The sequence below is a fragment of the Anastrepha obliqua genome, chromosome 3 (genome assembly GCF_027943255.1).
Source record: "Anastrepha obliqua isolate idAnaObli1 chromosome 3, idAnaObli1_1.0, whole genome shotgun sequence".
Lineage (NCBI taxonomy): Eukaryota > Metazoa > Arthropoda > Insecta > Diptera > Tephritidae > Anastrepha > Anastrepha obliqua.
In genome coordinates, this window is record NC_072894.1 from 114,543,081 (window position 1) to 114,562,187 (window position 19,107).

General features: G+C 35.7%; 1 protein-coding gene across 1 annotated transcript; it reads right to left on the bottom strand.

The window, feature by feature from the left end:
- Window positions 1-236: 236 nt before the first annotated feature.
- Window positions 237-13,166, bottom strand: LOC129242763 (solute carrier family 22 member 3-like). The gene is made up of 6 exons (XM_054879594.1): window positions 12,691-13,166; window positions 4,749-5,010; window positions 4,572-4,675; window positions 3,747-4,516; window positions 3,488-3,669; window positions 237-819 (listed from the first exon to the last, which is right to left on the bottom strand). Exons 1-6 carry the CDS (start codon window positions 12,942-12,944, stop codon window positions 628-630), a joined length of 1,764 nt encoding a protein of 587 aa, XP_054735569.1. The 5' UTR covers window positions 12,945-13,166; the 3' UTR covers window positions 237-627.
- Window positions 13,167-19,107: the final 5,941 nt, after the last annotated feature.

Consider the following 19,107-nt stretch of genomic DNA (forward strand, 5'->3'; position numbering starts at 1 on the left):
GCTACGATTGACGAGATAAAGACGGCATCGAAGGAGGAGCGGAACAAGATAAAAACAAAAAGATTTTTTGAAGTGCTTTGAAGATTGGAAAAAACCTTGGACAAGTGCATAATATCTCATGGGGATTATTTTGAAGGAGAAAAAATAGATATTAATAAATAAATAAATAATTTTTGAAGAAAAACACAAAATTCGCGATACTTTTTGAACACACCTCGTAATAATAATAATAGTGGTGCTGAGGAATATATCGAAGTTTTTTATTTTTAGGTTCATTTTGGAACGGGTTAACATATATACATCTATCTGGTTTCACCAAATACAAAACTGGCAAATAATTTGTTTTGAAACTCAATGTCGCTTTTATAGAAAAATATAAAAAAAAAGTTTTTTTAAGTCCATTGAATTTTGTGGTACTAAATACAAGTTTCAAGTAGCTAAAAAATTGCCTTGATTTTTGAGCATTTTTTCCCTGTCGTTCTTGTGCATCTCCTTCATATGACGAATACGCGGAATTCTAAAAAATCACTTTTGTGGTACTTAGTTAAAATTTAATAGTTTTAGACTTTTTAAATCACATTTTAATTACTCTAGAATGTCAGAATTCAAATAAAATAGCCGACATTTTCATGAATTTGCATTATTACTAGGATTTACTTCTGTTTTATTTTTCTGCTGTTTCACCCCAATGTTGTGTGCATCATGCATTGTTGTTGGCAGCACAATATTTGTCGTTTCGGGAAAGAGTAGTGCCAAAATGCCGCTGGTAATCGCGGAAATGGCAAATAATATTGCCGGAGCGTTCTCGTCATATTTGGCCTGAGAAAGAGGGGGAAAAATCGTTAATATCAGTATTAATAAATTTAAACTGCAAATTAAGTAATAAGTGATTGATGATTTAAATCGAAAGCAGAAAGTGCTAATTGGGTGCTTGAAGTGTTAATTGGATTCATTTAAATATTGAGATGATTTAAGCATATTTTGAAGTACGACGGGGTAATCATCAGTGGGCATCACAAGTGAGCTCTATGACTACTGATCGTATGCTTTGTGAGAGCAAGTCGTACAATTTAAACAAACCTTCCATAGGTCCTTGGCTCTTGGGACATGGCAGCAATGGTGAATATTCATTGTTTAGAAATCGTAAAAGGCTTATACTGAAATGTTGAGTTATTTCGTCAAAAGTTTTAATAATTTTTGTTACTAAATGAAGGATTTTTGAATTGAGTACACTGCGAGTTGCGCTTTGGGTTGTCTTATTTCATTTTCACTTCATGTATTTTAGAACCTACTTCCACCGCGTCTTACTACACTTATGATTAATCAAATGCGGTTAAACATCTTATTTAGAAGTCGGAAGTCTACGCATTTTTTTTGTATAAAAACAGGTAAACTTTACTTTAGAACAAAAATAAATACAATTTACTGCCCTAACAGAGAATGTTGTGTTAACAGCGATGGCCAGGTGAAGTGAGTGTTTATCCTAAAATAAAATTTTGAAAAACATTAATAGTTTCGCGATCTATCAAATGTTCAAAAATTTGATACAAAGGTTTTTAACACATTAATTTTTTCTTATAGATTTTGAAAAAAAAATTCTTTTTCAATTTTTTGGAAAATTTTTGGGAAAAAGCTTCCTAATTTATCCTAAAACAAAATTTTGAAGAAAATTAATAATTTCATACACCACGAAATGTTGAAAATTTTGAGACAGAGGTTTTTAAAGTATGCTTTTTAACACTTTAATTTTTTTAATTATTTTGAAAAAAAAAAAAAATTCTTTTATGTATTTATTTCAAAATTTTTGGGGATACATTTTTTTTTGTAATGTATTTGAGGTCTATTAAATGTTGAAAGTTCTGGTACAGATAATTTTTGGTACTCGAATTATTTTTATATATTTTGAAAAACAAAAAAAAATATTTTTTTCCAAAATTTTTGGGGAAAAGCGTTGTTTTGTAATTTATCCTAAAACAATATTTTGAAAAAAAAAATTAATAATTTTGAGATCTATTAATGTTAAAAATTTTGGCACAGAGGGTTTGAAAGTATATTATGTTTTTAATACTTAAATTTTTAGAGAAAAGCTTCCTAATTTATCCTAAAACAAAATTAAACCAAAAAAAAAAAAAAAAAATAGTTCCGCGATTTTAACACCTAAATTGTTTTATATATTTTGAAAAAAAAAACATCCTTTTAAATCTTTTTCCAAAACTTTTGGCTAAACGTTTTTTCTTTGGAATATATCCTAAACCAAATTTTGAAAATTAATAATAACGGTTGAAAATTTTGGTACAGAGGTTTTTAACACTTAAAGGTTTTTTTATATATTTTGGAAAAAATATCCTTTTTTAATTTTAAATTTTTTGGGCAAAAGCCTTTTTTGTAATTTAATTTAATATTGTACACTTAAATGTTTTTTATATATTTTGAAAAAAAAATATTCTGTTTTTTATTTTTTGGCAAAATTGGTTTGGGATAAACCAAACAACTTTTGAAAAAAATAATAACTTTGTGATCTTATAAATGTTGAAAATTTTTGTACAGATAATTTGTGGTACTTTAATTTGTTTTTATATACAATTATTTTGAAAAAAATATCCTTTTTATTTTATTTTTTTAAATTTGTCGGGAAAACGTTTTTGTAATTCATCTAAAACTTTAAAAGAATTTTAAATATTGAAAAAAAAAACCAAAAATATTTCGCTTTAAAAAACTCAACCAAAATTTTCAAAATTAACTTAATCTCAAAAGTATTAACTTTTTTAATATTTATTAGTTTACTTCTTATTATACTCAAGCTTACAAATAAACCAATTTTCACAAAAATTTATGACGATGTCCAAAATACTTGGGTCAATTCACATGGAACCGCTAAAAAAAAATGAATATTTCTCACAAGGAATTTTGGATATTTTTATTGTAACAAAAAATGTGTTGCTTATAGAATTCCTAACCTATTTGAAAGAGTAGAAAAATTTGCCAAACTTCATCAATGAACTTCGCTGCACTAACAGGAAATGTTATGCTAAAAGTGATAGCTGTACCAAAAATGTATTCGTATGTATATTTTTTTAAAAGGTAATTTCAGGCGCAGCCCGAGGGGTACCTGTGAAAATAGGCGAACTATCATTAACTAAGTCCTGTGTTATGAAGTTTTCGTGCAGAAAACTACTTTTCTCTCTATTTTTAGCATAAATGTAGATTTCTCGTAATAAACAAAGTTCCTATTCCCATTATTTGGAATTAAAAATGCAAAACAAGGTCAAAAATGTAAATTTTACAGATGATCCCTTCATCTATGTATTGTCAGAAAACCTCAAATGTCAAATGCACTCGGAGATTTGCCATTGCTTGCCGAGGGGCGACCGTTATTAGAAAAAAACAATTTTCCACCCTTTGATTTTTATGCTCAAAGCAGCTTTCGAACCCCTGCTGTACCGTAAACTGACTGTTACCTAATACAATGCACTGTTACGCTACTTACCAGTAACGGTGTTTGTGGCGCCAACATTGAACCCACACGCCCAACCATCGAACAGACACAGAGCAAACTGTTGCGAACATTTGTTGGAAATATTTCCGATGTGAAGAAATATAATATTTGAAAGGCTGTCGCAATCATAAATTTTCCAATTAGGAAGAGCGTTAAGCGCCATCCAAAAGCATCTGTAAATACGAATACAAAATAATTAGATGAATAGCTGATAAGCACAGTTTTTATATTGCGCTTAGGAAACACTTACCAGTCGGTAGAAATGTCGTAGTCAAACAACAAATTCCGCTTATCAACATTGTGCCGCATAGCGAATATCTCCGGCCATAACGATCCATTATGAGAAAAGGCAAAAAGCATCCGGGTATTTCCACGAGCGCAATAAACATAAAGTTGTTGTACTTGTCACCATCCAAGAGCACCGCATTCAAACTGATGCCATAGTAGACCAACACAATAACAATCCAACAAAATGAGCAATTTATGATGCGCCAAGTTAATTTTTTGAATGCTTCCTTGATGGGAAATTTACCACCCGTTGCTGTTGCTAATTTCGCGCGATTTGCCAAAATCAATTTATCCAGCGAATTATCGGAAAGTTGACGTTTATTTATTCTGGCTGCACGCGTCAGTATGCTCTTGACTTCCTCATCCTTAGCCTGGCTCAGCAGCCAACGTATACTCTCGGGTAATATCCAGATAAATCCAATGCATATTACAGCGGGCGTGTAAATAATACGCAATATGAGACGCCAATTTTGAAAATACTTAGCCACAACTGCTAACAAAATCCCGCCGATAGCACAGAAAATGGTGACGATGCTACAGGCGACGACACGACGCTTGGGACCGACCAACTCAATACCTACAATGAAGCATATGGAGTACATCGGACTCGATGCCATATTATCGAAAAACTCGAAAATTACAAACGTAGTGTAGTTGGGTGAAAAAGAGCGTATGAGACCCAAAATGCCGCTGAAGAAACCGCCAAATGCGAGCGCCGTGCGCCGGCCAAAGCTGTTGGGAAATAGAAAAATGAAATAACATCAAATTCAAACGCAACGAAGCTTACCGATCTGAGACATAACCGCCTAGAGGCATACCCACAAATTGACCTACATTGCCAAATGTGCCGACCATCGTTAATTTCCATTCATCACCGCAGTAAATACCGAACTAATTTTAAAGCAAATATGATGAAATAGCAAAATGATATATTCGTATAAACCTTTCGCTAGCCGATACAAACCTCATTCGCAATCGTCACTTCCTTATCGCGAAATATGAAATCGTTGTCCGAACATCGTTCTTTCGTGCTGTTATCGAAATTGTGTGCATAGCAAAGTCCTAGTGATTCATCGGCGGGAGTGGTGGTGAGTGTTTGGTTGGTGGTATAGGTTCTCGCATATCGATAACATTGATCTAATCCGTTACTTTTTGTGGGAATGGTGAATTGGGTCCAGGGCTCTTCGTATGCGCTTGAGGCCGTGTCACATTCTGGAACTTTACATCTGCGGAAAATCTTATTTTAAGCACAACCCAATTGAAAAATGTTCAAAGTAAAGAAAAGTATGCATTTAATTTGTTTATTATCTATGGTAAGTAGTTCAAACTAAGTTGTGCCTACGCCAGCTTAGACTTAAGGGGCCCGGTGGTCTAGAAATTTCAAAAAATCGATTTTTTATTTTTTCGATAGTTCTAAACCTTAGTATCTTAAGAATATACTGTGAAATTTTCATGCGGACATCCATTAACTAGGTAGAGAGCGGTCCGCGCGCTCCTGCACCTCAAATTTTAAGCTCATTTTTCTCGAAACGACTTTTTTCGGCCTGGTGTTGTCACAAAACAACTATTCAACCGAATTGTCTGAAATTTTAACAAGTTATTCAAAACATCAATGGCTATCTCCCCCACTGAGATCACAATATTATTTCAACTATTTCGTATTATTTTTGATTAAAAAACGAAAAAAGCCCGATTTTTAGAGTGTCAAATTCAAAACCGCTCCATTTTGTCAATTTTTTTATTCTAGTACGGGGCACGGCTGCAGTCATACTGATTAATGATTTTTTTGGTTTCTGTGCTTCAGATAAATTGAAGAGGCAAAATGAACAACACCGTCTAGGCCCAATTTTTGGGATTTCAATTTCAGCGCCATTTTTTAAATTATTAAAATTAATTTTTTTTTTTCATTTTTGTATGCAAAGGAAGTTAAATAAAGTTGTTTTTAATTTTTTTTATTGTAAAAAAAATGCTTGGAAGTACCCAAAATTTTCGAGCTCAGACCCCTTAAACGTAGACTGATTTCAGGCTTGCACTTCGACAGAAGTAAATGAAGTTTTTGAGATAGGATCGTACTAAAGATCATATTAAGGTATAGATCCACTCTGGTGTTTTATTATACCCTCGGATAAGAGTAAGTTCCATGCAGTTATGCTCCAAAATAATACCAATAAAGTTACATTTTTTCTTTTGCTGCACTGCGCAACTTTACTTTCTGTGTTTTAATACATGAATTTATTTACTGAATCGCTCTTAACTATACTTAAGCCTATTGTAAACTAATTGTTACCGGGCCATTAGAAAAAATAGAAGGATTTATGAATCCTCTACTACTTCTAAAATTCATCAGGTTTTTAAAATCAATGGCTGTTATATCGGCAGGCCTAGCAAAGAGATGAGAGCCAAGATGCTTAAATCTTAGCCCTGTGAAAGGGCAGTTAGGGAGAAAGTGATAAGATGATTCCACCTCATTCTCCATGCAACTGTGGCAAAAAGGACTCGAAAGGGCACCTACGAAATTCGAGAGCTGAGAGTTTATTAACCTCAGGAGATCCCTTGAGCTCCTCCGACCCACTTGTGGCCAGAAAGATTTCGCGACCTTACAAGTTAATGTACTTGTTCAGCGTTCGCTGAGTTGACGTGAGGCCCACCTAACTACCTCACAGGTCCCTGTGTAGCCAGCTAAATTGCCTCGCAGTGTTCTGCAGTGCGTCTATGATCAGGCACCCAGATAAGACTTATATCGAAGAATTTGGATACAATCGAGAGTGCAGCGACCCTGATTGCCATTTTGCTGTCACGGTAGATATTAACCTCCGTGACAGTTATTACGGAAGTGAGCAGCCAATCAGCTGCTTCTTTAATTTCCGCTAGCTTTGCTTGGAATACGCTGCAGTGGTCCGGTAACCTGGACTTGAGTCTGATGGGGAGTCCCTGCAGAATACTCCTCCACCAACCCTTCCACCCAATGTTGAGCCAGGTTCGAACGGCTCTGCTCCTAAAACTGGACACCGCCCACTTTTCCCTTGAAGGGATATTAGTGCAGAATGTTGCGGACTCGGACTATGCAAGGATGCGCACTGATCAACCGCCAAAGGGATGAACCTCAAAGTTTTTAAGGATATAGGAGTGTGCGTAATTGAGGTCAAACTTGTGGCCTACGATTCTCAGTCTGATTGCGGCACGTGTAGCCGCAGTTTTGCCGGCTATGTCTACAGGTACCACATTTGGCATTGCATCAACCGCTAGAGCAGGAGTAGCTTAAAGCACCCTGCTAATTGTGGAGTACCAGCTGTGTATTTGATTTACATCAGAAGTATAGTTTTTCCTCGAGTCTATGGGCACGCCTAGTCATTTTTAGCCCTAAATGTAAGAGCTGCTTCCGAGCAGGTCGCTAAAAGCAAGCTTCAAGCTTGTCGAAATGATTTTTTCAGAGCGGCCTCATGAACCTACGGCATAACCAGAAATTACACGGTGCTAGAGGAATTTTTAGCGAAATACTTTCGAAGAAGCAGTGTAGTGTAAGTTATTGCATTTTGAAAGAATTGCGTGATTTCAGCATATGAAAAAAAATTCTTCAAAATACATTGGCATGATCCAAATGAAATATCAACAGTATCGAACTGATCTCTAATGGTCAACCGACGTATTGTGATTAGCAAATCTTCTGTTTTCTTCAGTCGTTCAAGACGAGTTTGATGCTGTTTTTATTGTAACATTATGAAACGACTTCCATAATATTTTGTGGAAAGCTGCTGAATTAACAGTCTCTGATCTGTTGTAAATTCGACTTGCTCTAGCAACATTAGACCGACTATTGAAAGAACAACGCTTCGCTTTCACAGCTTTCTCCAACTTCTTGAATTTTTTGCATGAGTAACCGAATTGTTTGCCGCTTGTAATAATTTCTTTGTGACATGACCTGTAACCGGAGGATTTCTGAATATTTCTACAGCAGGAATAATCTTTTGAAAACAAATTTAATGCAACTCCTTTGCTCAACAAAATCAGGTATTTTCATGAGATGAAATTCGATACAGATACCAAAAGATTCTCGAACAGTTAAGCGCGCATGCTTCGTATTTCAAATTTAAAATTTCTTTTGATTATATTGTAATTTATAGTATTCAGGTAACAATCTAACAATCTAATAAAATTGTAGTTCAGACCGAATCAGCGAAGACAGCAGTGCGTCACCCTTATCTTTTATTAATAATTTAATTTATTTTTAAAGTGCACTTGCCAAACTACCTATCATCAGTTTCCGACTTGAAAACGTGTGTCGACAAGTGCCATACAAAGTCATAATAATTACAATTTGCATTTATTCATCGTTGCTAAAAAGATAAGTTATTATTATGCAAATAAATGCATATACTTACACACATCCACACCTACATTTGTCCTCACTTATTTAAGTCACTTCATCCTTTTACAATATTTGCAAATATTTTTCACGCAAATTTTTTTTCTTAATTTTTGTATCAAAACCATATTTTCTTGTATAATAAAAGCATTATAACTAAAAGTTAAAAACTTTGTACAAAATTAATAAAAATTGCAAAAATAATTTAACTTTTTAATTCGAGTTTTTAGAAAATTTCTAGGTATGCAGTTTTATTCAATTTTAGTTTAAAAAAGTGCAGTTCCTTCAATTTCCTTAACGGCTCCCCACAAAAAATAGTCCAACGGGCTTAAATCAAAGCTCCGAGGTGGCCAATTGATATCGGAATTTCGGCTGATTATTCGGTTTTCAAAAACGGCAGCCAAAAGTTCGAGTGTAACTTTGGCAGTGTGACAAGTTGCCCCGTCCTGTTGAAACCAAATGTCATCCATGTCATCCTCTTCAATTTTTGGAAACAAAAACTCGTTGAGCATATCACGGTAACGCTCGCCAAATCTCACTCTATTTGCTATTTGCTCTATGTGTTTTAAGAAAAATTCATAAAATATTGAAAATCGTGTTAAAACAAAACAATTTGTGCAAAAAAAAATATTTTTTCATTATAAATCGTGCTAAATAAAATTCGTGTAAAATGAGAATTAAGTGTATTGAAGTCCACTTCAACTAATGCCGGGATTTTTGAGACTTCAATACATCGGGACTACGGTATCCGATCTTAGAATATCTATATTTTTAATTTTTTTCAAAGTAAAATGAGGTAATTTTTTAATTAGAATTAATGGCAACTCTTTTTCAAAAATATGTTTCTCCAAATCTCTCCAATAGTTTAACCTCAACAAAAAAAAAAAAAAACAAAAATAGTTCTGCCGAAATTCACTTCAACTAATGCCGGGATTGTCGGCACTTAAAAATATCGGGGTTACGGTTGGAATCTCTAGTGGTAGGTGATATTTGTATTCACGGAAATATGATAAACTGCACTTAATGAAAACTTTTTTCAAAAAGGTTTTACTCGAAAATTTCCTATAGTTCAGCCTGAAAAAATAAAAAAAATATATATACTGGAATTTACATCTCCTAATACCGACAGTTTCGGGACTTAGAAATTTCAAGAGTACGGCATCTCGTTCTTAGAATTTCTACTAGTTTATATTTACATACACAACGGTGGAAGGTGCTTTAGGTTAGTCACGCAATTCAGAGAAGTTAAATTTTATCTCTATTTATTACTTTAAATTAAGCACGAAAAACGAAGTAGTTTACTTTTTGGCAACCAAATTTGTGTATTCAAATTCAATTGTTCGTTCAAATAGCAGAGCCAAAAACTAAATGCAGGAGATGGAATAATTTAATAAATAAACGAAGCTGATCCTTTTTCTGCTTCTGAACAAATGCACGGTCACGTGAAAGGAGAAGAAGAACATTCGAAAATTTTGAGACTTATACTTATTGAGATTAATGTTTTGTAAATTTGACATTTTTGAAAAACAACCCCTCAGATTGTTTTCATTAATAGGTGAGCCTATGCGCAATAATAATAATAATAATGAAAGTTTCATTGTAGGATTCTATTAACTTTCCGAGTTATGTTGAAATACGCACAGCATACCGGTGCACCACGAATGTTGTCGGGTTATCTGGACACAGACACATTTTTGAAATTGCGCCACTGAAGAGCTGGATAGGTGGGAAAACACTATCTTAAATTTGTTCGGTCTACATCGCGCAGACCAACAATAGATAGACCTTGGTGCCACTCTTGTGAAGTAACTGGACCGAATCTATCCCAGAATGGTTGAAAACAAAACTGGTTCTCTCTCCTATCTCTACGGCTCTTTTATTAGTAGAGTTGGCGGTATCATCACTTAATGGGAACTCATGGCAAGCGTATGGGGGTTTGTCCAATTTGGGTGAAATATGCACCGTTTTTGTGTATAATTAGTTGCCATTTTAAAGGTAGCTTCATACGGGCTCTCTCATAGAAGTCTTGGTCCTTACTGGTAATCAATTTTCACAATCTTCTTCACTTTCAATTTCTTATCACTCAGGAAGTTTTGCTATGATAAAAAACAGGTGATAACCGCTTGGTGCCAGTTCCATACTATATGGCGAATGCATTAAAACTTCCCAACTAAGCTTCTGGAGGTTTTGGCGAGCCACTTTCGATCTGTGTGGCTTTGATGGAACACAACCCCGATGCTGCGGCATTCTGCATCATCGATATTTTCTTTAACATCAAAAATTCCTGAACAGAATTGACGAAACCAAAATTGCACGTAATCAGCTGGTATAATAATGTCACCATGGTTGATTGGTTCGCTTGAGTTGATTGGTTCGCTTGTTGCCACATCCTCGTTACCAACTTCTTTACCAGTTGTTTACAGCATAACTATATCAAGTCTGTGCGGTTCAGGAACCTTATCAGGTTGTTGACATCTAAGCCAGACAGCTGTTCCAAACTCTCGAACAGCGGTTTACCCAGGGTTAACATTCTATCCTTCCATAGGGCAGGTCATTATCCGATTGTTTACAACTGGGACAGTTTGTGTTGTGATGGATGCCCATTTTGGCTGCTTGTTCTCCCACAGACCAAAAGCCAGTTATGACCGCCGTTAGTCTCCAGGCGTCCCGTCGTTTCATGTTTATCAATGTTGACGATTGCTTGAGGTTGTAGGTGGGCCATAACGTTCTGCTAATTTTGCATTTCGTCTGGTCTCTCCATCTACAATCTGCGATTCGGAGGTATTTTAGGGCAATCGCACTCTTGACTGCACCTAGTGGTGTGAATACCGATTCTGCAAGAGCGTTATTCATGGCAGATCGCCTTCTTGCCAGTTAATCCGCTTTTTCATTACCTGCTATGCTCCGATGTCCTGGGACCCAGATTAAGGTAACTTTATGGTTTTCGCTCAAGGTGGTAAGGATAGTCCTGCCTTGTTCCACCACTTTAGAGGTTGTTGTAGCCGAATCCAGTGCCTGGATGGCAGCTTGGCTATCTGAAAGAATAGCAATATTGCCCTTAAAAGAGGGCTCTGCGATTAGTAGCCTACAAGCTTCCACAGATTTTTCAATTTTAGGTCTATTAGTCCATCTGTATAGACTGTAGTGTCGAGTGTTGTTTAGTGAGAATCCCTTATTCCATTCTTTTCTAGATGGAAAGAGAGTGCCAAAATTTATACTGAATGTTACCGTCGGGACGATGTAGTCAGTCCTCTTCGAGGTATATTCGGTTTGTCGCAGTAATAGACTGGATGACCATGAGCTATTTCCTTTCAGCGACCCGCTTCATTTAACCTAAATGCATTCATTGTTGCCATTTTCTTGATATGTAGATCTACCGGAATAACGTGTGTCAGAGCGTTCAGGGCCTCCCTAGGACATCGTCTGATTGCACATACTGTTATTGCACAGGCTGATCTTCGTATTCTGCCAAGTAATTTGATGTTGTATTTTTCTCCAGAGCTTTCCACCAAACTATCGAGCCATACGTTAAAATTGGTCGTATAACCACCTTATACAAACATAATGTATACTTGGGTTGAAGGCCCCATCTTCTTCCTAGCAAATGCTTACAGGCATATAAAGCGAATTCTGATTTCTATACCCGTTATTTAATGTTTAATTTCCAGCTGAGTTAGGAGTCCAGAATTACCCCTAAGTACTTCGCACTGGTTGAAAGTGAGAGGGTTTGTCCGTTAATATTTGGTAGGGTAAACGTTCAAACTTAGGCCCCAGCCTGTAGCCCAAGGGAGCTCGCCTAGCACCCTTTGAATGATCCCACTGATCGTATTGGGATACAGTCCTGATGCCATTAATACCACATCATCAGCGTACGTGGCCACTTTTATCCCACCTCCATTAAGTTTTATTAAGATTTTGCTAATAACTCATAACCAGAGGAGTGAAGATAACTGTGGAGTGCCCCTGTGGACTTTTTTAGTTATGTTGATATTACCCATATTAGCTCTAAAATATTTCGAATTTTCTCTTTGTTGACTCACAACTGAATTGAACAAACAAAACCAGCTAAATATTTTTTTTAGTGTGAAGTGTCATCTGAACAATAAACATAAACTTTAAACTCTTTGAACCATACTTTACGAGATATCGATCACCATCATATCAGCCATCTACCAAGAAAATAATGGATTTCTTTTTCCCCACACTTTTTGGGCGATTTCCTCCTCCTATTTGTGGCGTGCGTCTTGATGTTGTTCCACAAATGGAGGCACCTAAAGTTTTAAGCTGACTCTAAACGGCGGATTCATAGTTTTTATGAGCAGCTTTTTAATGGCAGAAATACACTCGGAGGTTTGCCATTGCCTATCGAGGGGCGACCGCTATGAAAAATAACTTTGTTTTTATCATTTTGGTGTTTCATGCATGCGACTCGAACCTACGCACTTCCGAATGGCAGTCACGCACCAACCTATACTTTCACAATATTGGTTCACAACTTTACTATATTCAACTTATGCGTCGTTTATTCTACGTTTATTCATACCTGCGTGTAACAGTACCCGCAGTAAAGACGTACGTAACCGAAAACATCGCACTGAACAACATCGCTACGCAAATCAACGAAAGTATCATCAGCTGAAAGCGGCCAAATTGGCCAATTCGTAGAAGTATTTCATCGAGACTGGAGTTTTCCTCATCCTTCTCGTACATAGCGCTCACTTCGATATGCGCCTGCGTGTTGGGCTGCCCACACGCCGGTAAATCATACTGATCTTTATGTGTCACAGAGGGATCCATTTGAGCGATTTTTTGTAGGAATAACTTTAATACTTATTTAACTCCAAGTAAAAAGTAAAATCATTTCAGCTAAATCCTTTCGGTTTTTAAACAAAATATTTTAACTTCGATCACTTTTATTTTGATTTCATTCGCACAGTTGCTCGTCTGTGTATATCCCCGCTCGTTCGTTTTACCCGTTGGTTGCGATCTGCTTGGTTGAGCTTTACGCGTGTAACTGCCAGTTCATTGGTTAACGTAACTTAAATCAGCAAATTGGCAGTTGATCACGTCGGAATGCTTATCTGAAGCGCCTCGGCGCGTGTGTCGTTTTTTCGAAATAGCCGCTTAGCAGGATTTGTTAACATTGCGTCTATATAGTAAAATATACAAAGTGGGCTCTCTTTTAGGCCACTTAGTTCTGATTTGATCTCCTCTCTACAAGAGTTGATCAGTTTAGATCTACAACATGGCATGGTCAGAGTCTTGATTGCGGCTTGACTATCGGAAAATTGTTAATATCTCACACGTGTCCAAGTTCTCTAAGCATTTTGCATGTCTGCAGGATCGCAAAGACTTTTGCCTGAAAAACACTCGACCATTTTAAGTAAAGAGAGATTTGACTGATTCCGACTCCCGATTCCATGGTGACGTCATAAGTGAAGACTCTGCCTACTAATAACAAAGCAAAGTGAAAGGAAAAACCAAAATACGAAGCAGTACTGTCGATTTGCGTCCAAGATAGTAGAAGTGCGACAGCAGTACGAAGAAAACTGCAACTCGAATGTTGTAGTGCTGTGAAGGTCGTCGCAGAGCGAAAGCGAAGCCACAGCAAAGTACCGCCGCTTTTGCAGCCGCTCGGATATCTGAGCACTTTTCAAGTTTTTCAAATGCATGACCTGAAATAGCTATTTGTACTATTTGTGTGACTCGATTGGTAGGCGGTTGACTGATATAATTAAATGCCAAGAACAAGCTAATTGACAGATCACCCTCAAACTCTGCGACACTAGAGAGGACAGTTGTACCAACATTCCAGCAAAAAAAATTTAGGCATATTGCACATATACATACACACGCGAGTTATGTATAAGCCTCTGTTAATAACAGGGCTAATGTTATTAACATGACAATAACACAATAGTGATGTTAAACAAATATTAAACAATATAAACGATGTTAATTGTTAAGAAGTTAAATGTTAAGAACTGTTAGGGGGAAAACAATGTTGGGGAACCTAAATTAAAGAGTTCTAGTAACAACAAATAAACAAATAGTAAAAAGGAATGTTGGATAGAAGAATGCCATGGCAAATGAGCTTTTATGTGGCGTGATGCTTTTTATTTTACTGCAGCTAAAATGCAGCTTTGTTTTAGGTAATAAGCAACTAAGTTTAGAATCTACAGAGGAGTTTTAAGTTGACGTTGAAGATTAAAGTCATGTTTTCTGCAAACTACTTACTGTTTCATTTTAAACATATATGTAATTTTAAATGAACAGTTCCCGATATTTTTTTTTTTGATAGAAAGATGTATGAAAATTTTTCAATGAAAAATGTTTACTCTAAAGATTAACTCATTCACTAAATCTGGAAAACATTTCACTAAAATGACTTTTGCGGTTGACCTTCCAGTAAGTAGCGCAACTATTAGCCACATGTTTGCGTGTTTCGGCACTTTCTCACTTCGATTTTATGTTTCCACTCGTTAACCGATTAAAATATGATGGGAGAATGGAGATAGTTCGTAGCTTTTAGGCGCCCAATTGTATCACCACGCAAAAGATCGAATATTAACCAAATCTGATGAAACCAAATGTCGTCTATGCTATTCTCTTGAATCTGGGGAAACCAAAAATCAGTTCAAATAGCGCGATAACTGCCACCATTGGCTGTAGGAGCGGCCTTTTAATGAAAAATGGAATAAAAAAACATGTTTTAATGATGTCATCCGACCAAAATCGGCGCCAAACAGTCATTCGCTGTAAGCAATTGGGTGGACTTCTCCGATTCCCAAATGTGAAAATTGTTAACATAGCCGCCGAGGTGAAAATGAGTTTCATATGAAAAGATGATTCTTCGGTAAATATTTTCGACCGAGCATTCTTCACGTGACATCGACTCATATCCTATTTAACTCAATCGAAAAAATGGACAGTTCAAATTTCGAAAGCTGTATCTTATCAAATGCCTAAATTTGGCTTGCTTTCGTCAAAACAAAATTAGTTATATTTAACGACACTGGCTATGCCAGCGAAAATGCTAATAAATAAACAAAAACAAAATCGTATAATTTTATTGATTCATACAGTTACTCGATAAGAAACTAACTACTCAAGTAGGCGAATCTCTTGCACACATCCAAAGAGAAACATCCAGGAGGCAATGGGTGGATATCGAAAAAGAATTTAGATAAAAATTACACTAAGAAACAGTTAAATGAAAACTTCCACTTTTTTATGCTCCTTGATCTCGGAAAGGAAAATCGTTCTTTAATTCAAAAATTTTTCTCTGCAAGTTTCTTAATTTTATAGTTCATACACTAGGCTACAAAATAAAAAAAAACTTCCGCTGCCTCTATTATGGGGTTAGGGGTAGTCAGAGGCCCTAAAAATGATGATTTTCAACCATTTTTTTGCTAGTCATTTGCTTTAGTTTACAAAAATAAAAACATAGCATTTATACATCATATTTCGACTTGACTTTAGCAAAACTTCAAAAAAAAAATTAATAATTTTAAAAGTTATCTTTGTTTGTGTGGAGCCCGTTTCTCCAGAAGTGCCTTGCGGTGATCATCACAAGTCCTTGAGATTCTTCTAAACTCAATCGGACAAGAGAAATTAATTTTATTAACAGATAATCTTGTGCCTGATCGAAACTTTCTTTTTCAAAAACTACAATGTGGCGACATCAGGAAATATTTTTCAGATTTTCGAGAAAAAACCGACAATTAATTGTTGAAAAAATCGAAATTTTTGAACAAACAAATCCCTTAATCAGGCACGGGTTTTTTATGTTCTTCAAAAGCAGTATAAATTTTATTGAAATCTACCAAGCGATTCTTAAGTTGCAGTGAACACCAGTTCAAAAAACATAGTTTTGAGAAAAACTCATTTAAAGTTTTGCTATCGATTACCGGAGCGTCCGAGCGCCCGAAAAGTATTTTTTAGATTCACTTCAAATATTTACATAATATTTTTAAGATATTATACATACCTTAAGAAAATGTAAAAAATTCATTTTTTTGGAAATTCTGACTACCCTTAACCTCTTATTTTCTTAGTATTATTTTTTATAAAATCTTTTTTTTTATCAAATCGGAAACCAAACGATTTTTTTTTAATGGAAATATTTTTTCTCTGCAAATTTGATTAAATGTATTTTTACACAAGTCAACAAAAAAAGTTACATTTGCACTATTATTTCCATTTGTTTTTCGATTTCAAAGCTATGCAAAAAAAATTCACAGTATCATTTTTCTCTGCATTTTTATTTAAATCTGTAATCAAACTACGCAACAAAATAAAAAAAAATTGACTGCCGCTGATATTTTCTTATGTACTTCTTCGATCTCCAACCCTAGAAAATCGAAAAGCCATTACATCCATTGAAAAGAACCGCTTTGTGCGGCTTGATGTGCTGGAGGAACTATCGGCCCATATTTCTTCAAAAACGTGGCTAGCGCCAATGTAACAGTGAATGGGGAACCCTATTGCGACATGATTAACGACTTTTTGGTTCCAACAAAACGGAGCTATGTACTTACCATAGATCCCGTGAATGAATGGATTTACTGCGTCGTTGTTTCGGTGTGTAATTTATCTCTCCTCTCGGACCAGGGGATTGGCTATGAAGATCGTGTGATATCACACCTTTGAGGTTTTATTTATGTGCGTACGTAAAATCTAACTGCTTTGTGGATAAACCAGCTGCGATTGAGGCATTGGAAGCCAACAATACTAAAGTTATTCACGAGATACCGACAAAAGTCGTGAATGGACCCGAATGGACCTTTAAATTGATCACCCTTTATTATGCTATTTCAAAGATTTATTGAATCACATAAAAAGTTCGGAGAAAGCATTTTCATATCTAAGTACGAAAATGTTGCTTGCTTTGAAAATATCGCTTTATTTATCACTTGTTGTTGCTACTACATTGACAAAAGCACAACTGAAATATTATAAATAAAATTGGTTGCAGATTAGCGGCATAGGATAGTAATTTTTGAGTATATCTTTTTGTATATACAGTCTGTGTCAGAGAAAAGGACCCGCGATTATTCATAAAATATAAAAGAATAAATTTAAATTTTTATTACATGAAAGTTTGTACAAAACTACGAGTCGTAATTACTAAATAAACCGTGTAGCCTTCATCGTTATCTCTTGAACCAGCTTTTCTGCGTAGCTCGTCGACAAACAGGACTAGATTTTGCAAACTTGACGCACGAGTTGCTTTAAATCATGGACTGACCTTCGGGGAAGATGCGTTTTTATAGTTTCCCACACATTTTCAATGGGTTTGGCGTCTGGGGACTGGGAAGGCCAGTCCAATACTGTGACGCCATTTGCTTGTTTTTTCAATATGTCTTTCGGAGAGCAGTAGTTTTTTATGATGTGGGACGGTAGGATATGTTCGCCTCCTTCAGTCGTCGTTCGATGGTGTTGATACTCTTTCTTTTCTTCTGACACAGACTGTACGTCATCAGATAAGAATGAAGATTTTCTGTCACTGATTTCTGCAAGAAGAGGAGGTGCATTGTTTGTTTTAAATAATTTAAATTAGTGTTTTTCCAGTTCTGTCAGTTTTTGAATGCCCGACACCTTTTATTTTAATTAGCACATAAAAAAATACAATGAACAATCTGGTGGGGCACCGCTTCTGTGTGCTAACTAAAAAAGTACAAATATAGATGTGACGCGCCATTTAAGAGGAAAATTCAAATGGTCAGGTTAGGTTGAAATGGTTGCCACTGGACGAAAATCAAATTTGTTCTTTGTGATACTATTGCAAAGGAAAGAAGAAGGAAAGGAAACTATTGAGAAGGAAGGAAGGAGCCGGGGAGGGAAGAAGTATGTATATTTGTTGTAATCAAATGAAACGGAACTGTTTTGGTACAAACATATATATATATAGGCCGAGTCGATTTGTGGGGAGGCAAAAAAATCGCCCATTGCGCTGTGAAAATCATATTCTAGGGATCAAAATAAGAAACTTTGCCGAAGGAACCATACCTCCAAAACGAATTCTGATGTCCCCCAATTTGTGTTGTTGAAAAATGTTTCAAACAAAAATTTAATCTGATCCTTTCAAAAAGTTTGAAGCCATCTGAGCTTTTCAATGCATCCGCAAAAATGTTCATCAAAAATTAACATTATAAATTCTTCAGAAGAGATATATTTTGTTATTTAGAATATATTTTTTTTAAATCTTAAGATTATTAATATTTCATATACTAGGTTGTTCAATAAGTTATGCGATTCAATTAGAGATGGCGTTGCTACTAGCCTCATTTTGTTTTTTGATATGTTGCCACACTCTTCATATGGACGTATGAGAACTTTCATTTCAATCCGTCAATTCATTCTTTGTTTATTTCTACAATGGAAAAAACCAAGTATCGTGCAGTGATTGAATTTTTATTTTTTGTAAGGTTTAAAAACAAAGGAAATTTATGAACGAATATTGAAAGTGTATAAGAACTTTTCGCTATTAATTAGTACAGTAGAAAGATGGGTTGCTGAATTTGAACGTGGTCGCAGAAGCCGTGAAAACGATCCACATCCACGACAGCAACTACGCCCAAAACCAGCAACAACAACAGAAATCGTAGAAGAAATACAAGAAATCGTATTAGAAATAGGGACTAAAATGGTGTAAGCAATATTTTGGCTGAAGTATTGGGTTTCAGAAAGCTGTATGCACAATGGGTGCCGCATTCGCTAACAACGAAAAAACAAACCCACATTCGAATGCGACTTTCTCAGAAGCTTTTAAATCAAAACAGGAGACTAAAGAGTGTTGTGAACCTGGTTCTTCGGCTCCGAAACGAGTTCTGGGATGCAGATGAATTTTATTTGTAGATTACTTGCATACTGGAAAAGCAATAAATTCTGAATATTATTTTAATCTTTTAGAGCACTGACGAAATTAAGTGCGCGGATGCATTCCGAATGTTGACTG